Consider the following 22,587-nt stretch of genomic DNA (forward strand, 5'->3'; position numbering starts at 1 on the left):
GCTTTCTCTTAATTCATTTTTATCCTAAGGTGAGTGGAACTGGTTTCTGTTGTTTGCACCCAAGAACCCTAAGTGGTTGGTTAAAGAATTACAGGAAAAATGTTAGATTGTTTTTTGCCCTAAAACAGCTTAGTACATAACAGAGAGAAGGGGTAGGTTAACATGCAATAGACACACAAGTAAGTTAGTAAAACTTAGGAAGGGGTGGGGGGATTCCGCATTTCCTGTGTATTCTGTTAAATTACAGTTACCCTCAAACTTTGTCAGATGCATCATCAGCAAGAAGTTGTTGAAGCATGTCATCTTGGAAATACAAATTAATGAAAAATTAGCTGTGTTAAGATGTGGCATAATATGGTTTCAGACCTCTATTCTTTAAGGAACCTTGGAGGTCATCTAGTATTTTTTTTTTTTTTTTTTTTTTTTTTTTTTTATTACACAGTATTTCAGCTCAGAAAGCTTTGGAGGCTTGCTTAAGACCAGGCAGGTCCTGGCAGAACCAGGCTGGAACCAGGGCTCCTATGGGTGGTTTCTCTTGTTGCCCGCAGGAGGAAGCTGGTGCACAGACCCTGTCCTCATTCAGACCCTCCCTCACCTTTCCATGCTTTCTCCCTCTTTCCTACATGGTCCCTCCTTTTTATACACTCATCCCTGTGATTTTCTTTTTGCCTGGCCCTTTTCCAGAACAGCCACACCCTTCCTTTCTGTCTTTTTAAATCTTCTGTCTTCCTCAGAGCTGGAAACCGATTCCACTGTCCCTCTCTTATGGACTCCTGCTCTTCCTACTGCCTGTCCGCATCCCCCCACAACCACTGTCTGGAGGTCCCCCATGGATCTGTTTATCTTGCCAGCTGTTAATGGATGGCAAGGTTTTGGTGGGCTCAGTTTTAATTGTGATGCTTCTTTAGATTCTGCCAAAGCCCCGTGACCAAGGAAATGGGGCAAAGTGAGAAAAGGCAGTGAAGCCAGAGGCTGAGAAATGTGTTTGAGCCCCGTCTTGCCACTCACTGGCTACTTGACTGTGGGAATGTCTGAACCCGAATCTTCTCATCTGTGAAAGGGGCCATGAGACTCAAATGTGGTTATAGATGTGAAAGCCCTTTTAAGCTATAAAGTACCGTGCAAATGTAAGGTTTTATTGCGATGGCACAAGTGCTTAATATGTATTTTAGGGATGAATGATTGAAAAGCACATAAGGTGAAGACAGGTCATTCTCCCCACCGTGTTTGGAGTGTCTCCTGCCACCATATTCCTGACCCCTATATTCTGTGTTCTTTAGTGACATTATAGATGTATTAGTGGTAAAAGAAGAAAAGAAAAGTAGCAAAGCATCTTGATACAATGCGGCTTTTAGGAAAATACTTATTGACTTTAATTAGGCAAAGTACTATATTTACTTTGATCAGAAATTGTCTCTCAGGGTAAGCAGGCTCATTGGGAGCCGTGCAGAGAGCCCTGACCCATAGAGCTGGCATTGATTGTTTGATCATCCCTAGAAGTTTATTGTAAATGAAGCAGCACTTACGGTTCTCCGGTATTCCTGGAATTGCTGCTATAGTTAGAAGTGAGTTATTCTGTGTGGCAGGAATGGCATATAGAAAAGCCATAATTCTGACTTGCTGACAGGAAAAAATAGCAGATTTTGTATTTAGATTATGTCGTCCTTTTGGCCAGAATCCATCCACTCTGCACAGTATCTTGTGATGCTTTCATCTGAGCACTTACTCTGGGTCTCAGCAAGGCAGGGGGTATTGGGAGCAACTGACACAGGTCACTTCCAGAGTTCATGTAGGAGCAGAGTCCCTAGTGAGGAGACTGCAAGGGAAGCAGAGATGCTTTCTTTCCCTAGCTCGGTGCGTGTTTTATGCCTCAAGGTGGGTCCGTGTGCACGCGGGCTGCGCCTGGGTGCTTCAATTTTTTTTTTTTTTTTTTTTGTTAATGACAGCTGTTGGGGTGCCTGGGAGGCTCAGTTGTTAAGTGTCTGCCTTCAGCTCAGGTCATGATCCCAGGGTCCTGGAACCGAATCCCACATCGCATCGGGCTCCCTCCTCAGAGGGGAGTCTGATCCTTCCTTTTCCTCTGCCTGCCGCTTTGCCTACTTATGCTCTCCATCTTTCTGTCAAATAAATAAATAAAATCTTTTTTTAAAAAAATCTGTTTAAAAAAATAAATGACAGTTCTTTCAGTCTCTGGAGGGAAAGCCTTGGAATGAGTTCAGTCTCCTGGGTGGATGTTAGGCTGTGAGAAATACTAAAAAGTCAGAGAAGACAGTGATGTAGGTGATCAGGGGCATTTTAAAGCAGCTTTTGCCCGCTGTGGAAAGAGCGGTCCTTGGAATCAGGAGTCCTGTGTTTGACTTCCGGCACTTCCATTGACTGGCCTCAAACCTCCCCCGCTTATGAGAATTAAGTGGAAAGTGCCCAGCTCCTCTCATGAGATGTTGCTGGTACTCTGTATAGACTGGAGTTTCCTCTCCTTGACTGGAACTGTGTTCCATCAAGATGTAATCCATTTAACAGAAGTTAGGGCCAGAATGTGAATGCTTGCTGCCTGGTAAGCTCTGCATTAGGCACTTTATTTGCATTAACTCACTTAACCCTTAACAGCTCTGTGAGATGAATGCCATTTTTAGCCCCCTCCCCTTTATAACTGAGAACATGGAAGTTTTGGATGTTAAGTAGCTTGCTGAAGATGACAGGAGCTAGTAGGTGGGGAAGGTAGGATTCACACCCCGCTCAGGATGGCTCACTCTCTTCACTGCCCTGCTAGATTTATGAAGTGGAACTTCATTTATGGCCAGGCTTTTGTTCTGAATCCCTGTGTATTCTTTTGTTCTTCAAACCGGCTCACAGCCTAAGGCCTTTGCCATGAAGCCTACAATATATTGCTTTAGCACTTAACACCTTTCTGGGCACTTCCACATCAACAGCCCTGTTTGAAAAAGGCATTGTAGGAGCTCAATGAAGACTTTTTGAAAGATCTTTTCTGATCCTTTAGGCAGGATGTTTCCTCTCAGATTGAGGGATCAGGAAACTAAGGCTCAGAGATTAAAATGATTTGTCCAGGGGCACACTTGCTAGTTGTGTATCAGCTCAGTAATGTTGCTTACTTTATTACCTTCATCTTTCCTTTAACAACTGCAGTTGATCTTTAATTAACAGAAGTTTGAATTGCATGGGTCCACTAATATACATTAAAATATATATATATATATGTATGTAGTACAGTGCTGAAAATCATGTATTTTCTTTCCCTTATGATTTTCCATTTAAATTAATTTTTTTAAAAGATTTTATTATTTGATAGACACAGCGAGAGAGGGAGCACAAGCAGGAGGAGTGGGAGAGAGAGAAGCAGGCTTCCTGCTGAGCAGGGAGCTGGTTGTGGGGCTCTATCCCAGGACCCTGGGATCATGACCTGAGCCAAAGGCAGATGCTTAACAGCTGAGCCACCTGAGCGCCCCTCCCTTATGATTTTCTTGGTAACATTTTCTTCTCTAGTTGACTTTATTATAGGAATATAGTATGTAATATATAAAACATACAAATATGTGTTAATTGACTATTTGTCTTATTGGTAAGGCTTCCAGTCAACAGTAGGCCAAAGGTAGTTAAGTTGGAGGGGGGAATAAAAAGTTATATGTTGATTTTTGATGGTGTGGGAGCAAGTGTGCCTAACGTTTGTGTTGTTCAAGATTCAACTGTATTTGATTACTTATTGATTACCTAACATGTGCTGGTGACCAGCACTAAACAAAAGAGACAAAAGTCCCTGCCCTCTTGGAGCTTGTGTTGTTGCATTAGGTTTGCTCCCTGACCTTAGGGCTGTGCCTACGGAAATAGTTTTTTAAGGTCTAAGAAATTTAGTCTTAAAATTTTTTAGGCAGCTGATTTCAGGAAATATTTCTAAATTACATATTTTTCTTTTCAATTTTTCTTGGTCATACTTTAACTTTCAACTTTTGTATTTTCTACTTCGGAAACCAAACCAAAAGCTTTGATTCCTTTAAGGTGTACATATAGTGACTCACTGTGTGTGTTTTAGTAAAAACAACCAGATACCCAAAGTGTTGTAGTCTGACTCTTGTCATTGATTTTAACCATCATCCAGTCTGTTTTTATCGTGTAAATCTGACAGTGGCCTTTGGCCAAAAGCCATCCTATTCTGATCATACTTACGAATATTAACATGGTCTATTTCTATGTCTCTTCACTATTCAAAGTTTAATTGTATATTCTTCCCTTACATAGATACCTGTATTTCAATAGATGTCCTTGACAGTGTAAGAGGGTTTCTTTATCTTCAGACTAATAGATTTCTGGGAGTTTAACATCTTGGAAAATAGTTGTAAAATTCCTCTGTTGTAGCCAATCCCTGTTCAGACCCACAGAGTTGTGTTTTGTTTCTGTTAGTTCTTCCTCATTCAGGAAGTATCAGATATACTTGTCTCCTGTATGAGACTTTGTAAATCAAAGAATTGTGAGATCCCACAAAATTTCCCTGCCCCCCCCTTTTTAAATGAAAAGTAACATCTACAAGACCAGGAAACCAGTCCTCTGATCATAGAAAGAAAAGCAATTTTTTCAAAAACTTGAAATTTTATAAGTAAATTAGTGTGGAAGAATTTGCCGCTATTATCAAAGAGCTTTTGATTACTCACTCTTATTCTTCCCATTTTCTGAGCTTCTTTGCTTTGGGAATGGGACCCAGTGAATCTTACTATTTTTAAAGGGTATCGTGCGATTCCTACTGGCCAGTTTTTTTTTTAGCATTAAAGATTTTCCTTTTGTATCTGTAACAAGAAGCTTGAATTGATTTCTTGGAATTATCCAGAGTATTTATAAACTGATCTTGCTCTTTCCTACCTGTTCTTAAAATAAATAGAGAGCATCTTGCTTGCTTTATGTGGAAAGAGATGTTATTTGAGTGAAGCTTTTGCACAGTCTGTAGCAGCAAAAAACTTCTCATCCTGAATGAGGACAGGTGTCATTTCATATAAAGTGGATCAGCAATTTTAGATTTAAGTACTGAGAACGGTCTAGCATGTCTTTTAAGTGTTTTATGGGTGTCTTTACATTTTTATCATTAGAGTGTCAGTTTTTGAGAGCAGAGATTTTGATGTTATTGAATCAGCATATAAAAACATCATAGTAAATGTGTATTATCTAGAAATTCTGTTACTGATCTTGTTTTCCTTAAGAGTTTAAGCTAGCGCCACAAGTCGATACCATTTTATTGTCCTGTCCAGTAATAGTGTGGGTCAGTTTGAAAATTAAGTACTCTCTGATTTCAGTATAGTGTGGCTTGCAGTAGGGAAGGCTAATGGAAAAAGCAAACTCTCCATTACTATAGGTTTTCATATAATCCTAGTTCTTGAACAACCTTGGTAATTTTTGGCTGACTCTCAAATCTTAGATGAGGCTCAGAACAACCCTGTGACTTTTGAGTTCAAGTTATAATATGCAATCCGGTGGTGCATTTTAAAATCCTTTGTGAGTTATAAAAGGATTTATGCTGTACTCTTTGTTAAGGAGCTGGGGGCTAGTGGAACCTATAGCTCTCTTCCTGATCTGAAAAGCTTTGAGTATGTGTCCCTTTCCTGATTTGGGGCAGGCTTTTTTTTTTTTTTTTTTTTTTTAGATTTTATTTATTTATTTGATAGATCTCAAGTAGGCAGAGAGGCAGGCAGAAAGAGAGGGGGGAAGCAGGCTCCCTGCTGAGTAGAGAGCAATGCCGCTCAAAGGCAGAGGCTTAACCCACTTAGCCACCCTGGTGCCCTTGGAGCAGACTTCTTAATGCTTTAGAGCATGGAGTCCATCTGGTCCATTTTCATTCCTCGTGGCAGTAGCATATAATAGCATGCTTCCAGGAATACTCAGAGAGGCCCCAGACATGTTGTTAGCAAATACTGCTGATGAACCAATAGTGCTGTGCTTTGCCCAGGTAAAAAAGAGTATTGGAGAGTTTTCCCATTTATAAAGCAGGAGAGATGAGACTAGCCCCTTCCCTCTACAGGACCTTTGCACATGCTAATCCTTTACTGTTTTCTCCCCACCTCCCTGGATATCCATTACATCTCGGCTCAGTATTACTTCGCTCTTGAGTCCTGCACTAGATGACACTCTTCTTATTATATCTCTCTCTTTTTCCATCATGGCCTTTTAAGCTCTTTATAATTACCCCTTTATGTGCATCGTTGTTTGATTCCACTGTAGACTGTCAGCTCCATGTAAGCAGGGGCCATATTGTTCCTGTTCTTTATTGTGGCCTCCTAATATAGGTCAGTTTCTGGCAATGAAGAACTGTTCAAAATAATGAATTTCCTAAATGTGACATTTGAAACTCTGATTCTGAGCTGAAGCAAAGTGTTAATTAGCATGTAACTAATTTCACATTGCTCTTTTGATGCAGGGCAGGGTATCTGTTCACATAATTAAAATAATTGATTATATTAAATTTCTAAAACCTGAGAGCATAAGGATTTATTCTTTGAATCTTGTTAACATTGTCCCTGTCAAAATAGCCAAGTCGAAATTGTCATATCAGAATTCCTACTTGTATCCTCTTCCTGGCCTCCAGAAGACGACATTGTGACGGGATTGATTTTAGATTGCTTTTATATTTTCATTTGTGCCATCTCCCACTTTGATCGTAAGGTCCTGTGGGAATGCTGGCCTGCAGCCTTGGAGGTTACCCATACTCATCTCCTTTTCCCCACCCGCTTTGTACTTCTGCCATACTTCTGCTTGGGATTGTGCACTTCCCAATGTAGAGTTCTGATGAAATGTATTGAATGAATGGCAGAAAACAGACCGTAATCTGTCTTAACTCGGAAACCACTAAGGATGGTTACTCCTTAGTTACAAAAATTACTTGATTCTACTGTTAAAAAATTTGTGAGAGGCATCTGGAGAGTTGTTAATAGAGAGTTCTGTGTGCATGTTTTGGAGGAGGTGGAGGGTGGTGGTTGGTGATGAAGATGGTGGGATCAGGTACTTTAATTCTACAGAATCAAGCTGGTATCTTTATGTTGCTACCTAAGTTTTCAAGGAAGAATGGCTCAAAAAATATTAGGTGAACAAAAAGCATTTTTCATTAGATTTATTCCTAGGCCTTCCCCCTTTCACCGTATTGTATGATATTTCACCATTAAAATGAGGCCAGGTTGGGGGAGGGTAATTCTAAAGGAAATGGAAATGGGAAGTAAAAGCGTGTATCTTTGGGTGTCCTGTTGTTCACAGCCTCAGGAGGGAGGTTGTTGATGGAAAAGCACAGGGTCCTCACTTAAACTAGACAGGGCATTCTATGCCAGGAAGCAAAGTCCCTGGCTTCCTTTCTTAAAGCAGTGAAAATACCATCTTCTGAGATGCTTCTCTGTCCTCTCAGTGTCCTTAACCAATTTTTTTTTCCTTCTTCCTCCCAAATGCTTTTTCCTGCCCACTTATGGTTTGGGCTGCTTCCTTAATAAAAGTGTACTCTTACTTTCTGATGCAATTACCTCTGCAGCTGATTTATTTATTTATCCTTGTTTTTAGCCCAGCTCTAAACGGACTTTGGAAAGTAGAGAAGAAAATCCAGTCTGCTTTTTGGAGGACTTTGGACAGCCGAATAAATGCAGGTATATACATTTGCATATTTTTAAAGAAGGGCCAAAAGGAAAATAGCTTTTAGAAAGAATAATGAAACTGATCTTGGACTTACAGGGCTATGTGCTCTTATATCCTTTACTTTTAAAGTATCAGTATTTTAATTTTTGTTCGTTTCCAAATTAGAGTATGCTGGTTTAAAAATCCCAAGTATGGAAGTATAGGAATTCCAAAGTAAAAGGTAAACTTCCCTTATAATCCTTCCTAGATATTCAACACTTTAACAGTTTATTGTATGTTTTTCCATATTATGCATATGCATGACCAAAAGGGTCATATTATACATATTATGCTTTTTTCACTTTGCTGTATGTCCTGTATGTCTTCCAGTGTGGGTTCATGTAGCTTTATCTCACCTTTTTTAACAGCTGTATAGTAATCTTTTGTGTTGATTGTTCTTGTTTTGTATCGTCTCCCGTTGGACATTGTCAGTTGTGGTTTTTCTTATTTTAAGTGGTGCCACACCTTGTACATAATATAATTTGTATACTTACCTGGTCATTTCCTTGGGGTGAAAGGGTATAACCCCATCTCTGAATTCTTCCCATGCCACGCCTCTATAGGATCTCAATGACAAAGGCTTATCTTACATTGTAAAGCAGACTGCGGCTGTTTTGTTTTCCCTGTCTATTTTTCATTGTGGGGTGGAGTTGGGAGCTCAGTGTTGGGTTTAAAAACTTTTTTTTTTTTTTTTTTTTTTTTTTAAGATTTTATTTATTTATTTGACAGAGAGAGATCACAAGTAGACAGAGAGGCAGGCAGAGAGAGAGAGAGGGAAGCAGGCCCCCTGTTGAGCAGAGAGCCCGATGTGGGACTCGATCTCAGGACCCTGAGATCATGACCTGAGCCAAAGGCAGCGGCTTAACCCACTGAGCCACCCAGGCGCCCCTAAAAACTTTCTTCCTTGACAGTTGATCTGAACCCTCAGGGTAAGTTATGAGCTAGTCTTACAGCCTGTGTTCTGGAAGATTCTGGTTTTTAAGATGAAACAAGTAAAATTGAGTGCCTCTCAGTTGTAGCATTGAGGCATATCCGATTTGTGTCTCTCCTGTAAGTATCTTGCCTCACCAGGGCAGCTAATAAACAAGCACATGAGTTCGGTGAAAAGACTTGTGGCTGTTGTCTGTACTCTGTGACTTGTCTTGTTTGGAGGAGCTTCCTTGGGCCATTCTGCAAGTACCTATTAAATGTAAGGTTCTGTGCTAGGTACTGGGAATACCTATGATGTCACTAGATGAGTGACATGGTCCTTGCCCTTAAGGAACTCCCAGCATATATGATTGAGAGAGACAGACATGTACATAAGATGGTCGTAACCCAGTGTGATTAGTGCAGCGAGGTGATCTTGGGAGAGGGCATCTAACTTAGGGGATGGGATGGAGGTTCCTAAGTGCTTCTTGGAGGAGGTAATGTCCAAGCTGAGCTCTAAAGAAAATTGCAGCTTGCCATGAAGAGGATGAAGTGTTCCTGGTAGAGAAACCAGGATGACCAAAGGCAGGAAGGTGTGAAAAACAGGATGGGGAGGGAGCTGGAGTGACAAGAACGATGAATGGCAGCTTTGTTGGTTTTAGGCGTGAAGTCAGAGGCTAGGAGTAATGGAAGATAAGGTTGAGGGGGGTGGCGGGGAGCTAGCTGGCAGGCAATGGAGGGGCTCTGTGAGGAGTTTGAGATGGCACTTGTAGATTAATGGGAAGCCTTTGGAGGATCTGATATGTGTTACAGAGACATTACTTTGAGGGCCAAGTGAAGGTTGGCTTGGCAGGCAGAAGGAAAGTAGAAACCTGGGGTCAGGGAAGTTAGTTTGTAGGTGATAGGTGTCAGAGTGAGGGGAAGAAAAAATATATAGGGTTTTCCCTTGTTCTCCCTACTTTCTGCCTCGTCTAAGGCTAAGTAGCTGAGGCTGGCTCTTCAATCCTTGTTACCTTCCCTTTAGAGGGGAGCAGAGGTCTCACCAGCAAGTTCTGACCTCTTCAAAGCAAGGCTTCCAGCCCTCATTCTCCTGTCACAAAGTGCTGCCCATCCTCCTACCTGCCTGTGGAGTGACAGGGACCTGGCTCTGTTCATTAATTTTCAAAACACTTCCATATGGTTCATGAACCCGAATTGGTAGTCCCTTTGTGTGTGCCATCTCAGAGCCAGCCCTGGGCTAGGCTCAGGGGGCATGAGGATAGAAAAGACATGGTTCATGCCCTCACTGAGCTTCCTGGTTAGTGGGAGATAACTTTGTCTAAAGTTAAAAGACCATTCGATCTGTGCCATGGGTCAATTCAGAAGTGAAATGATTCTGGTAGAGCTAGCTGTAGCATCAACATCAGTAGTTCCAGAATGAGTCACATTTTTCAACAACTACTTGTGTGCCAATAGAGAAAACAAATTTAGGCTGTGTCTAAAATTATTCTGATTTTTGAGAACATGATCTAATCATAATTAGAAAGCATAATGGATTATGTGTGTAATTAGAGTGGATGGTTTCACCTCTTATACCTTCTGATGCATTTGATTTTCAGAGAGGGAAGGTGCAGGGAGAGGTACTTAACTTGCTTGAGAGGTAGTTCTGCCTGCTTCCATTACCTTCCTAACATTCTCTTGCACCCCTCGAACTTTTAGCATGTAGAATGACCACACGGTCTCGTTTTCCTTCCACTACAGTATCTAAATATAAAAGAGGACTGCAATGCCATGGCTTTCTGTGCTAAAATGAGGAGCTCCAAGAAGACGGAGGTGAATCTGGAGGCCCCCGAGCCAGGAGTGGAAGTGCTCTTCTATCTTTCTGATAGGGAGCCCCTCCGGCTGGGCAGCGGAGAGTACACTGCGGAGGAGATATGCATCAGGGCTGCGCAGGAATGCTGTGAGTACGGGTTGCCCTGCGCACATTTCCGCTGTCCAGCAGGGGCATCCCAGTGTCTCTGGCCCCCAGGAGCTCTGCTTGTGGGTTCTGCCCTGCCTCTGCCACTTATTTGCATTTGACTGTAGGCCAGTGATTTTTAATTCTGGGAGTTTGACTTTTCACTTTCTTGATCGTAAAATGGTTTGTTCTTGCTCTGTCACTCATGACTTTGGGATACCAGGGAATGATGCTTGCCTGCTGTGGAGGCTCAGTTTTTATTTCCCCTATGTCTAGGAAACTGGAATCATATCAGCACTAAATGAATAAAAACAGGGAGTACAAAGTTACAGGCTCAATAATGGCATCTCTCAATATCTGAATGATTGTTCAAAACTTCTTCTGAAAAGTGTGATCCTTCCTTTCGCCACTTTAACCTGCTCCCTCCCCCATGATTCTGACTTGAAGTGAGAAGTTGAGTGTCACTTTGTGGCTTGGTCGGAATGCCAGCTTGTAAAAAGGGCAGCGAGGCTGTGAACAACATGGTCTTTTTTTTTTCCCCTCCATGTGAACCTTGTCTTACTTAAGTTAGCCTGTTGCCCTCGGAAGGTGAGAAACCAAACTGAATAACAAAATGAAGCCCTCTTTGTTATCCTTTGAACTTGGAATCAGTCATAGCTTTTTTCTACCTCCTTGTATATAACTAGTAAAGTTAAATCATAGAAATGTAAATATACGATCTGACCTACTGGGATTGTGGTGATGGTTGTATAACTGTAAATATACTATAATTCACTGAAATTTACACTTAAAATGGGTGGGCTTTATAATATATAAATTATATCTTAATAAAGCTGTTTCTAAAAAAAAATTCAATTATTTTATGATGATGGTGTGACTAGCAATGATGGCCAATGGTCTGATCTGTGTTTCATTTATATATCATCTTTAGCCCTCAGGACAATTATATTGGGATAATGGAGACATTTCAAGAAATACTTACCTAGTTTGTGATACAGCTTGTCTAGGAACCCATTTTTCTTGATATATATAGATATATATATATATATATCTATATATATCTGCCTCAAATGCTTTAAATACCAGAGTTCCAATAAAAGGGGAGAGGTTGATGCTACAAGGAAGAGTGTAGTAGGCCCTTATTAACTAAACAGGACATTAGATAAAATCAGCTGAGCTATGTAAATTATGAGGGGGGAAATGGATTAATCTTTTAAAGTTGTTTTGACTAGATAGCAAAGTAGACAAGGAACCAGCTTTTGACCTCAGCTTTAAAAGGATTTGTAATTAGCAAAACAACTAGATGTAAATTATTGCTTCTAATGTATTTTTTTAAGGTGGGTGTCTTTTTTCTCTTTTCCCTTGGGGTTTGGTTAGCCCAGCCATGGTGTTTGTACAGAATTGCTGGGCTGCAGTTAATGAGAGAGCAAGGGGCTGCTGCTACAGAAGAGGGGAGAGAGCCTGAGTCTGCAGGCAGATGCAGCCACTGAATCTGCTGTAGGTCCGGGCTCAGGGCCAGTCGGTGTAGGGCACCGGCTTCCAAGCCCAGTCTGGAGAGAATGAGTGGACTCTTTGATAACTGACTCAGGGGAGTGTTGCAAACATTTATTAATTTTAAAAGTGTATGAGTACAGAATGCCACATGTTCTTATAGCTCTGCTTATTATTATAGTAAGTGGTATTTAGAGGCAGAATTGTTTTCTTCTCTATTGTCCATTAAAGATATGGTCTCTTTGTTCTTTCAGCTCTCATTATTTTATTTCCTCATTACCTCTGTCTTCGTTTGAATCGTAACTCTGCATTTTATTAGCCAAGTAGCCTTGAATCAGGCTAAATCTCGGGAGGCCACAGTTCCTTCACCTGTAAAATAGCAAAGACATTAATTACCTCATTAAGTGTCAAGAGGATTAAAAGATAATCAGTGTACAGTGTGTTAGCCTGATGCCTGACACTTAACTCTCAGTAAATGTTAGTGGTGTTGTTACCATTATTCAGTACTTTTGTATAAAAAGCTATCTTTGATCTTCCTATTTATAAGTATGAATAGTATTAAAGTCAGACCTGTGGTAGAATACATATAGCTGATTACAAATTACGCTTCAGTATGTACGTGTCAGTGCACATTCAAATCTATGTACGTATGAGGAGAGGCTGGGTTTCCAGGCCGGTTCAGAAGGGCCAATTCATGAATGAACAACTACAGTATACCTAAAACATAGTCTTAACAATACTGGATGTAGAACTCATTTGCTTTTGTTCCCAAGGAAAAATGCTCTTTGAAGTTTACCCCCATCTTCTCTGTTAAAAGGGACTTCTGAGGGATGAGTCCAGATACCTTGAGCAGAAGGAATTGAGGGCTTCCAGTGAGGCGGCATCAGGATGCCAAGGCATTTGTTGCATCTCCACACAGTGTGTGCGCTGGAGAGAGTTGGTGGCTAAATGGACAGGCAGGGGCAGCGAGGGTCCCTGTCAGTGTCCGTCTTGCTTCAGAGGTCTGATTTGGGAAGTGCTGATTACCTTATATTTCCAAATATTTTTCGGTTAAGTTGACTGTGTCTTAGCTTGAGGCCTGGTCATGCATGAAAATATCAGTTATAATTGAGTATGTGCAATTACCACCTTCTTCCCTTCCCCCATGCTTTTAGATCACAAGTCTGTGTAATTTTAATTATGGGCTCAGAAGTAAGTGGAAAGGTGCTTTCCTGGCCTGGGAATCTCCTTTGTCTTTTTAACCCTTCCTGTATCAAAGGAGGCAGTTGGTGGTGGGGGAGTCAAGGGAGCACTATAGGACCACTTTTGTTAAGCATATATCTTATTAGTTGGCTACTAATAAAAAATATTTATGATAACTATACAGAGTACTTAAGAAGTGTATTTATTATTAATAGTAATAGATTTTTATCCTGACAAAAATCACTTTGGTTATTTATTCTAACTCATGATTTCGTGTACTACTGCCAGGAACTTCTTTGCATGTTTAATGCATAATCAGAGTGTGTTAGAATTGGTAAAAACATTTCTGTACGAGACAGATTGGGGATTTCCCAAACTCCAAGAATGTTTCTGGGGTTAGCAAGGTGCCTGCCCATCTGGTGGGATCTGGGAATGTGGGCTGGCATACTTTTTCTTTTAGGCAGGATTTATTAAGACTCTCATAGACACCGTGATGAGAAATACCATTAGACTTTTATTTTCAAATGGGTTTAGTCTGGTTTGCCAGGAGCTGCAGTACATATTCCTGGGGAGCCATGGTTCTAAATTACCATGATTAAAACTGCCTGATTAAACATGGTTGGAAGTCATATTTGCCCTGAGAGGATAAAAATGTGACCTAGATTCTTCAGATAGAGTTCCTTGTCTTTTCTTACATCCTGCTTCAGGAACAAATGGCCTAATGTATCTGTCTTTAATTTTCTGATATGTTCTTTACCTATCCCCAGGTATCTCTCCCCTGTGTCACAACCTCTTTGCCCTGTATGACGAGAACAGCAAGCTCTGGTATGCCCCAAATCGCGCCATCACTGTTGACGACAAGACATCCCTCCGGCTCCACTACCGGATGAGGTATGGGGGCCCGCCTGACTGCCTCTTGTGGGGGTGTGACAGTCAGCCTGGAGCCCTGAGTCACTTACTGGGAAGATTTGTAGTCATTTTGTAATTGGTGAGTTTTGTATTTGCTTGGTCTGAGAAAGGACTTTTTCAGTATTTGAGATACAATTCAAGATGAATTCGATCACCACTCACCACCGTCTGCCACATTTTAGAAAAGACATCGTTATGATGCAGAGGGTATTTTGAATAGAATTAGTATCCTACAGCAGAGTTTTTCAAGCAGTGAGTCATGGTTATTAGTTTAATTTAGTGAGTTTTGACCAGAATTTGTCTTTAAAAAAATAAATAAATAAATAAATAAAAATAAACAGGCGAGAATAGGTAATACCGGTGTACACACATATCCTAGGAGTACTGTTTTTTCACAACTTCTGTTTGAGATATGCAGGTGTATGTACCAGGTCATGATACAATAAATGATTTCTTAAAAGTTCCAGCTAGAAAGTTTGAGAAACACCACTTGAAGTGGTTCCCTAGAAATCCTAGGTTGGTCTTGCTCTCAAGGGGTAGATGTTGTGATCCACTCCCTGAATATTTTTATCTAGTGGGTGGGACCCAAGTTTTTCTTCTGATGAGTACTTGCCTTTTCTCCTATATCTTAGACTTTCTTAGATGTCACGTGGTCTCCCAGGGTGGCATAGATAGTCAGTACTTCACTGTAGGGTCTTGAGTTTATAAGCCCATTTGTGCTGTACCCAGAATTGAAAATAGGTCTGTTGGATACTAGTTAAGCGCAAGTGAATGTGTACTTAGCAAAAGAGCTTATAAAAAGGGTGAATTCTTTTTGAAAAGCATCTGAATTTACATAGATGTGATGAAATCCGTGGCTTCCCTCAGGTGCTAATGGAATGTAGGGGCCCGCTGGAAAAGCCCTGGGGGATCTGGGAGGCTTTCCCCAATATCTTAGCTGCTGTTTCCTTTGGGAAGTTGGTAGAGTTGTTAACATTCCAGACTGGCCTGGGTGCTTTTCTCAGTGGCAGTTGAACCAGATCTTTCTTTGGTAATCATCCTAGGGCTGACTTTTTTTTTTTTTTTTTTCTATACTCACCCAAGGTCTCACTTTAAGGGGAAAGATGTGTAGCATATGAGATTTCACGCCCCAGATTTAGGGAAACATTCACTCCACCCAGCTGAGCCTTCTGCCTATATTTGGATTTGTTTTTCAAAGTGTAATCTTGCTTTTTGTGGCCTCAAGGGTTGGCTCTGTGATCCAGCATTAAAATGTGTCTTTGCAGCTGGCAGTCCAGGAAGGGGGCATGTCACTGAATTCTAGTCTTTCCTTGTAGATCTCTCCACTTGGCTCAGAATCTGGAATGGTAGAATTGGGGACTTGGATGAGACCTGAGTTTACCTAATTCAACTATTGCAGTTGTTTCGGGGAGAAGTGAGTTACCCAGAGTCACACCTAGTGAATCCTCTTGTCAACCCCAGAGCCCTCCTGAGACGTTGGTCTTTGTTGTGTGTGTGTGTGTGTGTGTCCCTCACTCACCATTAAAAGCTAGTTATCTTTGCCTCCTCCTTGTTCGGTTAGCTGCCAGGAAGTGCTGGGCTACTTCATTTTTTGGCACCTCAACTTTGTACCTGACATTGGGCTTCAACAGGATATTGCTTTGTTACCACAGACTCTTTGAACTTGGAAAAAAGATCCCACCCAAAGCTAAAACATTTGCATTACAACAAACTACAAAAACTTTGAAACCTCATAATCTCACCACTAAAAAAGGTGTAATACAAAACAAATGTTAGTGACTATTTTAGTGGAATCCCAGCTCTATTTTGGGAAATACTCTGTGCTTCAATTTTAATTTTCTGTTTTTAGATAATGCTTTTAATAGTTTTTTTATAATATATCTTAATATAAGCCTATGTTTTATTCCTTTTTAAGAAAAAAAATATTTTCTTGATCTTTCACTATCCATTAGTAAAGATTCTATAGAAACCTAAGGAGAATTTGTTGTGTATAATATCTATATGTAAACTTAGAATATGCAGTCATTTGTAATATAGTTTCCTCAAAAACTTGCAAGGAAGGCATATCTCCTTGATAGGTCTATCTTTTTATCTCTCTCTCCCTCCCTCTTCCTTCCTGTGTCGTTCCTCCACGCCATTTTGAAAAGGAATCTACGCAGCTGTTATACTATATTTATTTATGCCATTTTTATTTTTTTTTTTCATTAGCATGTTCTAATACTGGGAATTTGTGTGTGGCCCAAGTTTGATGAACATCTTGATAATTTTTTTTTAAGATTTTATTTATGTATTTGACAGAGATCACAAGTAGGCAGAGAGGCTGGCAGAGGCAGGGGAAGCAAGCTCCCTGCTGAGCAGAGAGCCTGATGTGGGACCACATCCCAGGACCCTGAGATCATAACCTGAGCTGAAGGCAGAGCCTTAACCCACTGAGCCACCCAGGTGCCCTGATAATTAATTTTGAAAAGGAGTGTAGAGCATCTTTTCATGTGTCTGTTGGCTGTCTATATGTCTTCTTTGAAAAATGTTTGTGTCTTCTGCCTAGTTTTTAATTGGATTATTTATTATGTGGTTTTGAGTTGTAGAAGTTCTTTATTTTGGATATTAGTCCCTTATTGGCTATGTCCTTTACAATTACCTTCTCCCATTTGTTAGGTTGTGTTTTGTTTTGTTGAGGGTTTTTCTTGCCTGTGCAAAAGCTTTTTGTTTTGGTGTCCTCTCAGTAGTTCAGTTTGTTTTTGTTTCCCTTGCCTCAGGAGACCTATCTAGAAAAAATGTTCGGAAGCTGATGTCAAAGAGATGACTGCTTGTGTTTTCTTCTAGGAATGTTACAGAATTGTTGAATCATTATATTGTACACCTGAAACTAATATAACACTGTATGTTAATTACATTTGAATTTAAAACAAAGTATAGAGTTTCTCTCTTCAAGGTACCTTCTGGTTTTGTCCTACTAGGACAAAATTAGGAAGGTGTTGATTTTGGTAGTTACTGATTTAAAGGTTTTTGTTTTTTGTTTCATCATCTTATTAAATAGAAGGCTGTCAGCCTTTGACCATGGGCAATTTCTAGAGACCCAGCCTAGCTTTAGGCTCTGCTTAGCCATTACTGAGGTAGCAAAGCTGCCCATTAGTTTGATTCCCGCAGTCTCATCTTGTCTGAACATCTTACCAAAAGATTTCCAAATCAAAGCTAGTCCCACAGGGCTCAGACAACAGCTTCAAAGAATTGATTGAAGATGATGTTCTGCCCAAAGAGGGTAGGTTGGGCTGTTGGCTTTACCAGGTCTGAGGACTCTTTCTCATAGAGACTGAGTGGGATTGGCAGAAGGGGGCCGTGCCTTGGACTGGTTCAAAGAGAAGCTGTCCTCCGTGCTTCTCTTTTGAGCAACCTCCTCCATCCTGGAGATCCTTTTACCCCTTCTCCCAGGTGTCTTTCCATATTGCACACAACTCTCGTTTTCTCATCACCACCGTCTTCCACTGCCAAACAGAATTTACCTGTCTGCATGCCTTCTTTGAGAGCCGTGCTTTGAATGTTTGCATAAGGAGTGCCTGGCACGGGTTAAATGTTCAGAATTTCTTCGCTACCATCTCCATCATCCTGTTTAGATCTGTTCACCTGTCTCCTTCCATGCAGATCCCTAGAACTCCTAGCAGATGTCTGCTTATTATGTGAATGACAAAAACTTTCTGTTTTGGACTTGACTTGGTAGCCAGAGTAGCTGGCTGTGTTCTCATGGATTTTTTTTCTCCCCCAGTCTCAGCTCTTTCTGTATTTACTCAGTTGGTAAACCCGTTCACCTCTCACTTTCTGTTTACCTGAGATCACTGATCCTCATTGAGTCCTCTTGTCCTGGGCTCTGTCCAGTTCTACTCTGAAGAGTAGACTCCTCAGTTTGGCGAGAATACAAATGCCAGCCGCTTCCTCAGCTGATAGCCTCACGCCTCTGCCGTGACAGGGCCTGATCGCCTCGCATAGGAGTGTGAGAGGACAGTTCCACAGCTGTGGTTCATGCCACACACGGGCCCCATGGATATATGGTTCTTTCTGTGTGTGAGGGAGAGACACCAAAACCCACTGTCAGATTCTCAGTCACTTTTGTAAATTATAGGGAAGATGGGCTATATAGAATCCAGGAAAGTTTTAAAATGTTATTTTTACTTTTATAGTAACTTCCTTATCCACCCTTCCCTTTCCATGTTAATGGCGGCTTCTCGAACTAGTCCGTTCATTTGTCATTTATTCTTCCAATAATCATGTATTAAGTGTCTGTTGTATGTTGGGGGTTCAGTGCTGAACAAGACAGCTGAGACCTCTGCCCCCACAGAGCTCACGGCATTGTCCAGACTATTGCCATAGGTATCTGCTTGTCTGTGGATATCCTGCCTCACGTGAGCTAGCCTTGCAATCTTCTCTGCCAGCTGTGTACCATCCCGGCTCTGAAGCCTGGCATTTATTTATACTGGTCCCAGCTTCTCTTCCCAGCCCTTGCCTCCCTTCCCTGCCACTTCCCCTGGCAGTGGAGGGCAGTTTTTCCCTCTTTGGCACCTCATCAAAGCCTCTCTTCTGTCCAGGTACTACTTACCTATTAGGCACAATGCCTAGGGCTCATAATATTGTTTAGGGACTCAAAAAAGTGCTTTAATTTCTTTTAAAATCAGAGAAAAAATGAATGTAATGTAGCCTGGATTATATTAATCTTTATATCAACACAGATATGAAATATAACTTTAATATTTTTTATGAAGGAAAAATTGTGGGCTCCATGAAAGTCACAGTGTTGTTGTCCTACTTATGAGACATGCCCCTTTTATGTTACTTCATTGCTATTGTTGGATTTGACCGATTGCCATATATACACACATAGACAAGGAACTCCAGAGCACTAGGGACTATGCCCTTTGAATCCACCCTGGCACAGGGCCTGATATATATAAGCTTTGCACATACAGCTCAATGACGGATGTCTGAGTTTAGTGGTAGCACTTTTTTGGGAGGAAATTTTATTTGTTGCTTCTTCCTACCATAGTTGTTTTTGGTCAGCACATGGGCATATCAAGGGAGAAAGACCCGGGTACCAGCTGAGTCTGTAGCCTAGAGATGGGCTGGAGCAGCTTAGCTTAGTCAATTTCACACACCCCCCAGAGCTTGCTGTGTTTCTCTCATAGGTGGCAGGGGCAAGCAGTAGTTAAGAGAGCAGGCTTGTCGTCAGGTCACCTAGCTTCTTGGAACCTCAGTTTTCCTCGTCTGTAAAATAGAAACAGCAGAATCTACCTTGTGCAGTTCCTGTAAGGGTGTAATGGCATAAAGTGCTTATTAACTTCATACCACTGGAAACTGATGGTTGTAGTAGTGCTCATGTATTTCTTCTACTTTAACTTTATTGGTTGTAAGATAAAGTATCAATTTAATAACAGTGGTCTGGGAAATAGGAGCCACTGCCATATTAACTGTACATCTTGATTATACAAGGAAACTTAAAAAATGTTTGAACAGAAATGTTGAAATGGGCATAAAATCGGTCTTGGATTCAAGGCAGGATGGCATTATTAAAGGTGAAGGGAGTGACTGGGCCAACTTCTGGTTCTAGTCAGCTGTATTTTCCTATTTAGGAAGATGTAGTGGAAAGTCACTTTATCTTCCTGAGTCATAGACAGGTTCTGGCAGGACGCTCTTCACAGAGTGTTTGTAAGAGTGAAAAGAAAAAGGACTTTATAACCAGTGAAGTGCTCCACAGCTCAAAGGACAGTCTGTCTGCTTGCTTTTCAGGCAAGTTTAGCCTCCAGCACCAAACACTGTGGGTACAATCAGGACACCTCTCCCATGCGTTCCGAGGTACCCTTTCCCAAAATTGACATTTATTTTCCTGCCTTCCAGGTTCTATTTCACCAACTGGCATGGGACCAATGATAATGAGCAGTCTGTATGGCGACATTCTCCAAAGAAGCAGAAAAATGGCTATGAGAAAAAAAAGGTCCCAGATGCAACCCCTCTCCTTGATGCCAGTTCTTTGGAATATCTGTTTGCTCAGGTAAGAAGTCTGGGCCCAGGAGAACCTGGAGTTCCCACGATGGGTCGGGCATCACAAGGTTCACATTCCCGTGGACAGCTGACCTGGTTGGGAGCTAGGATGTGGGACCTGCTCTGTGGGCAGTCCTTGCTGTCCTTGGACTCAACCTGAGGTGAGGAGAAAGGCAGCAGATTCAGTGCCTAGGGACTGGTTGTCCCACTTGTGGGATTTTGAGGCTTCACTCTTCCCTATTCCTCTCTTTACCCCTCATCTCCTATCATTCTCCTTCTCACCTGTGGTGCCTCCCGTGGAGCTGCAGAGGGAAGCTGCAAGCGAGGAAGGGTGTAGTTCAGTGGGGCGAAGGTGGGGACATGTTAGCAGGCAGTAACGTTCGGGGAGGAAGGAGGTGGCTGCCCTGTGTCACAGCAATAGTAGGGTAGGAAGATTCAAAGCTAGACAAAAAAAGAGAAGTTAGAGTTGCCTAAATTATATTACCCTATCTGAGATAATGAATATTTTTGGTGATATGCTTCCTGATTTTTCCATACATGTCTTTATTATGTTCTGTGTAGTTTTTGAAAATACCATTTTATTAACTGCTTTTTTATCCATCCTCTTGATGATATTTCAGATGTCAATTAGAAATATAGATCTTTGTCTTAATGACTTCCTAATCATTCAGTCATTCAGCAGATACTTACTGCTGGATGTCTGTGTACTCCTCACTGCGGTACTGTGAGTACTGTGTGGAACAAGGCAGACATGGTCTCTGCAAGCAGGAGATGCGAAACCAAGTTGGACAAACAGAAAACAAATAAGCAAATGAAATGATACATAGGTAATACATAAGAATTGTGAGAAGTGCCACAAAGGAAAAAGCTTTTGTGATAGGGAATATGGGGAGGGGGTTAGAGGGGGAAGATCTAAAGATTGGATAAGGTCTCTAAGGAGGTGGCACTTGTGCTGAATCTGGAAGAACAAGGAGTCTGCAATTGTCAGGAAGGAGAGGGGAAAGTATTTCTTGCCTGTAGTTTTTCAGCAGCAGCACTACTGACATTTTGGGCTGTATAGTTTTTTTGCTGTGAGGGACTGCCCTATGCACTATAGCATAATTACCCACACCCCTGGCCTCCAGTCATTAGATGTCATTCCCCCACCAGGTGTGACAACCAAAAATGTCTCCAGACACTGCCAGATATCCCCTGCAGGGCAAAATCTCCCTGGTTGGATGAGTCTGATAGGGAAGGAACAGAATGTGGGAAGGCTCTGAGGCAGGCAGGAGTTGAGAGGAGAATCAGCGTGGCTGCAGGAGAGGAGAGTGATAAGGAGTGAGACTAGGAAGGCTGACAACGGGCAGATCACGTGAGAGCAAGATGCTGCTTTGGCCTCCTGTGGTGGAGGGAGGGTTGGAGAAAAATGGGTGGAGCTGCAGTTCTGAAGATAGACTTGATAGGGCTTGCTGATGGGTTGGCTGTGGAAAGGGGGAGAATGTGAAGTAACAAAGATGATTTGGGGCAGTGTTCGATAAAGAATGGAGTCCTTCCCTACATTGGGAAGACAGAGCAGCAGGTTGGAGAAGGGGTGGGAATTAGGCATTCTCTTTTGGAGATGCCTCTGGAGATTGCAGGTAAGAAGTGAGTATGAGGCTGTAATCCAGAGGGAGAGGCCTCATTTATTTAACTCATCTCCTCTTTGTGAACGTTTTTGTTTTTTCTGAAGTTTTCCCTATTATGCTATCATCGTTATAGTAACAGTGTGTTGTGGACAGCCTCCACATGTATTTGTACATGTGTCGTATTATTTCTTTAAGATACACTTTCACATGCGATTTTTGTGTCCCAGTTACATTCTGTCGTACAGCTTTAGTTTCTGGTTGCATTTGATTCCATACATACCTTAGGATTGGCCTTAGAGACAACAGAAATGTACAGCCCTGGGCAGGTAGTGTGTGGAAAAAATAAAACAAACTGGCCATTTTCAGATGGATCATTTTTTTGTTCAATCTCCCGGTTTTATATATTCAAGGGAAGAGCGTGCCATACTTCCAAGACTAAGTATTGCATTAGAATCTGACCTTCGAGAGGTTCAGGGATGAGTTAGTTGAGGCAGTTATATGGTGATGTTTACAGAAAATCACAGCCAAACAAAATAGTTTCAGATTTTGTTCTGCTCTTCACACATTGCTGGCAGAGACGATTGTTGTTGGCCCTTAGGAGTTTATGGAAGTGAACAGTGTCCCTTTTGTATGTGAGAAAAATAAGCAGTCCTATCTTGGAAGGAAGAGGAACTGCAGCAGTGAGAAGCCTCTGTCCAGAAACCACCAAACCGAAGTCCCTTCAGGGAAAGTGAGTGTCTTACTTCTGTACAAACACCGCCCCCAGACTTCACGTCTGCCTCTGTTCCAGCTAGAGAAAGGCCGAAGAATCCCATGCTCTTGGGGTTAGTGGCTGTGGCGCAGTGTTGAAGATCCAGAGCACTATGGTCACATCTGGGTTTGACT

The 22,587-nt window shown here is 41.6% G+C and overlaps 1 protein-coding gene across 3 annotated transcripts in view; it reads left to right on the forward strand.

The window, feature by feature from the left end:
* JAK1 (Janus kinase 1) overlaps positions 1 to 22,587 on the forward strand; it is a 124,217-nt gene that overhangs the window by 67,510 nt on the left and 34,120 nt on the right. For all 3 annotated transcript variants that reach the window (XM_046000318.1, XM_046000326.1, XM_046000312.1), the window contains 4 exons: positions 7,537 to 7,619; positions 10,297 to 10,495; positions 13,933 to 14,056; positions 19,955 to 20,108. In XM_046000318.1, coding sequence (XP_045856274.1) covers positions 7,614 to 7,619; positions 10,297 to 10,495; positions 13,933 to 14,056; positions 19,955 to 20,108 — 483 coding nt within the window. In that variant the 5' untranslated portion in view covers positions 7,537 to 7,613. The remainder of the gene's footprint in view (positions 1 to 7,536; positions 7,620 to 10,296; positions 10,496 to 13,932; positions 14,057 to 19,954; positions 20,109 to 22,587) is intronic.

This window comes from Meles meles, chromosome 1 (genome assembly GCF_922984935.1).
Source record: "Meles meles chromosome 1, mMelMel3.1 paternal haplotype, whole genome shotgun sequence".
Classification (NCBI taxonomy): Eukaryota; Metazoa; Chordata; class Mammalia; order Carnivora; family Mustelidae; genus Meles; species Meles meles.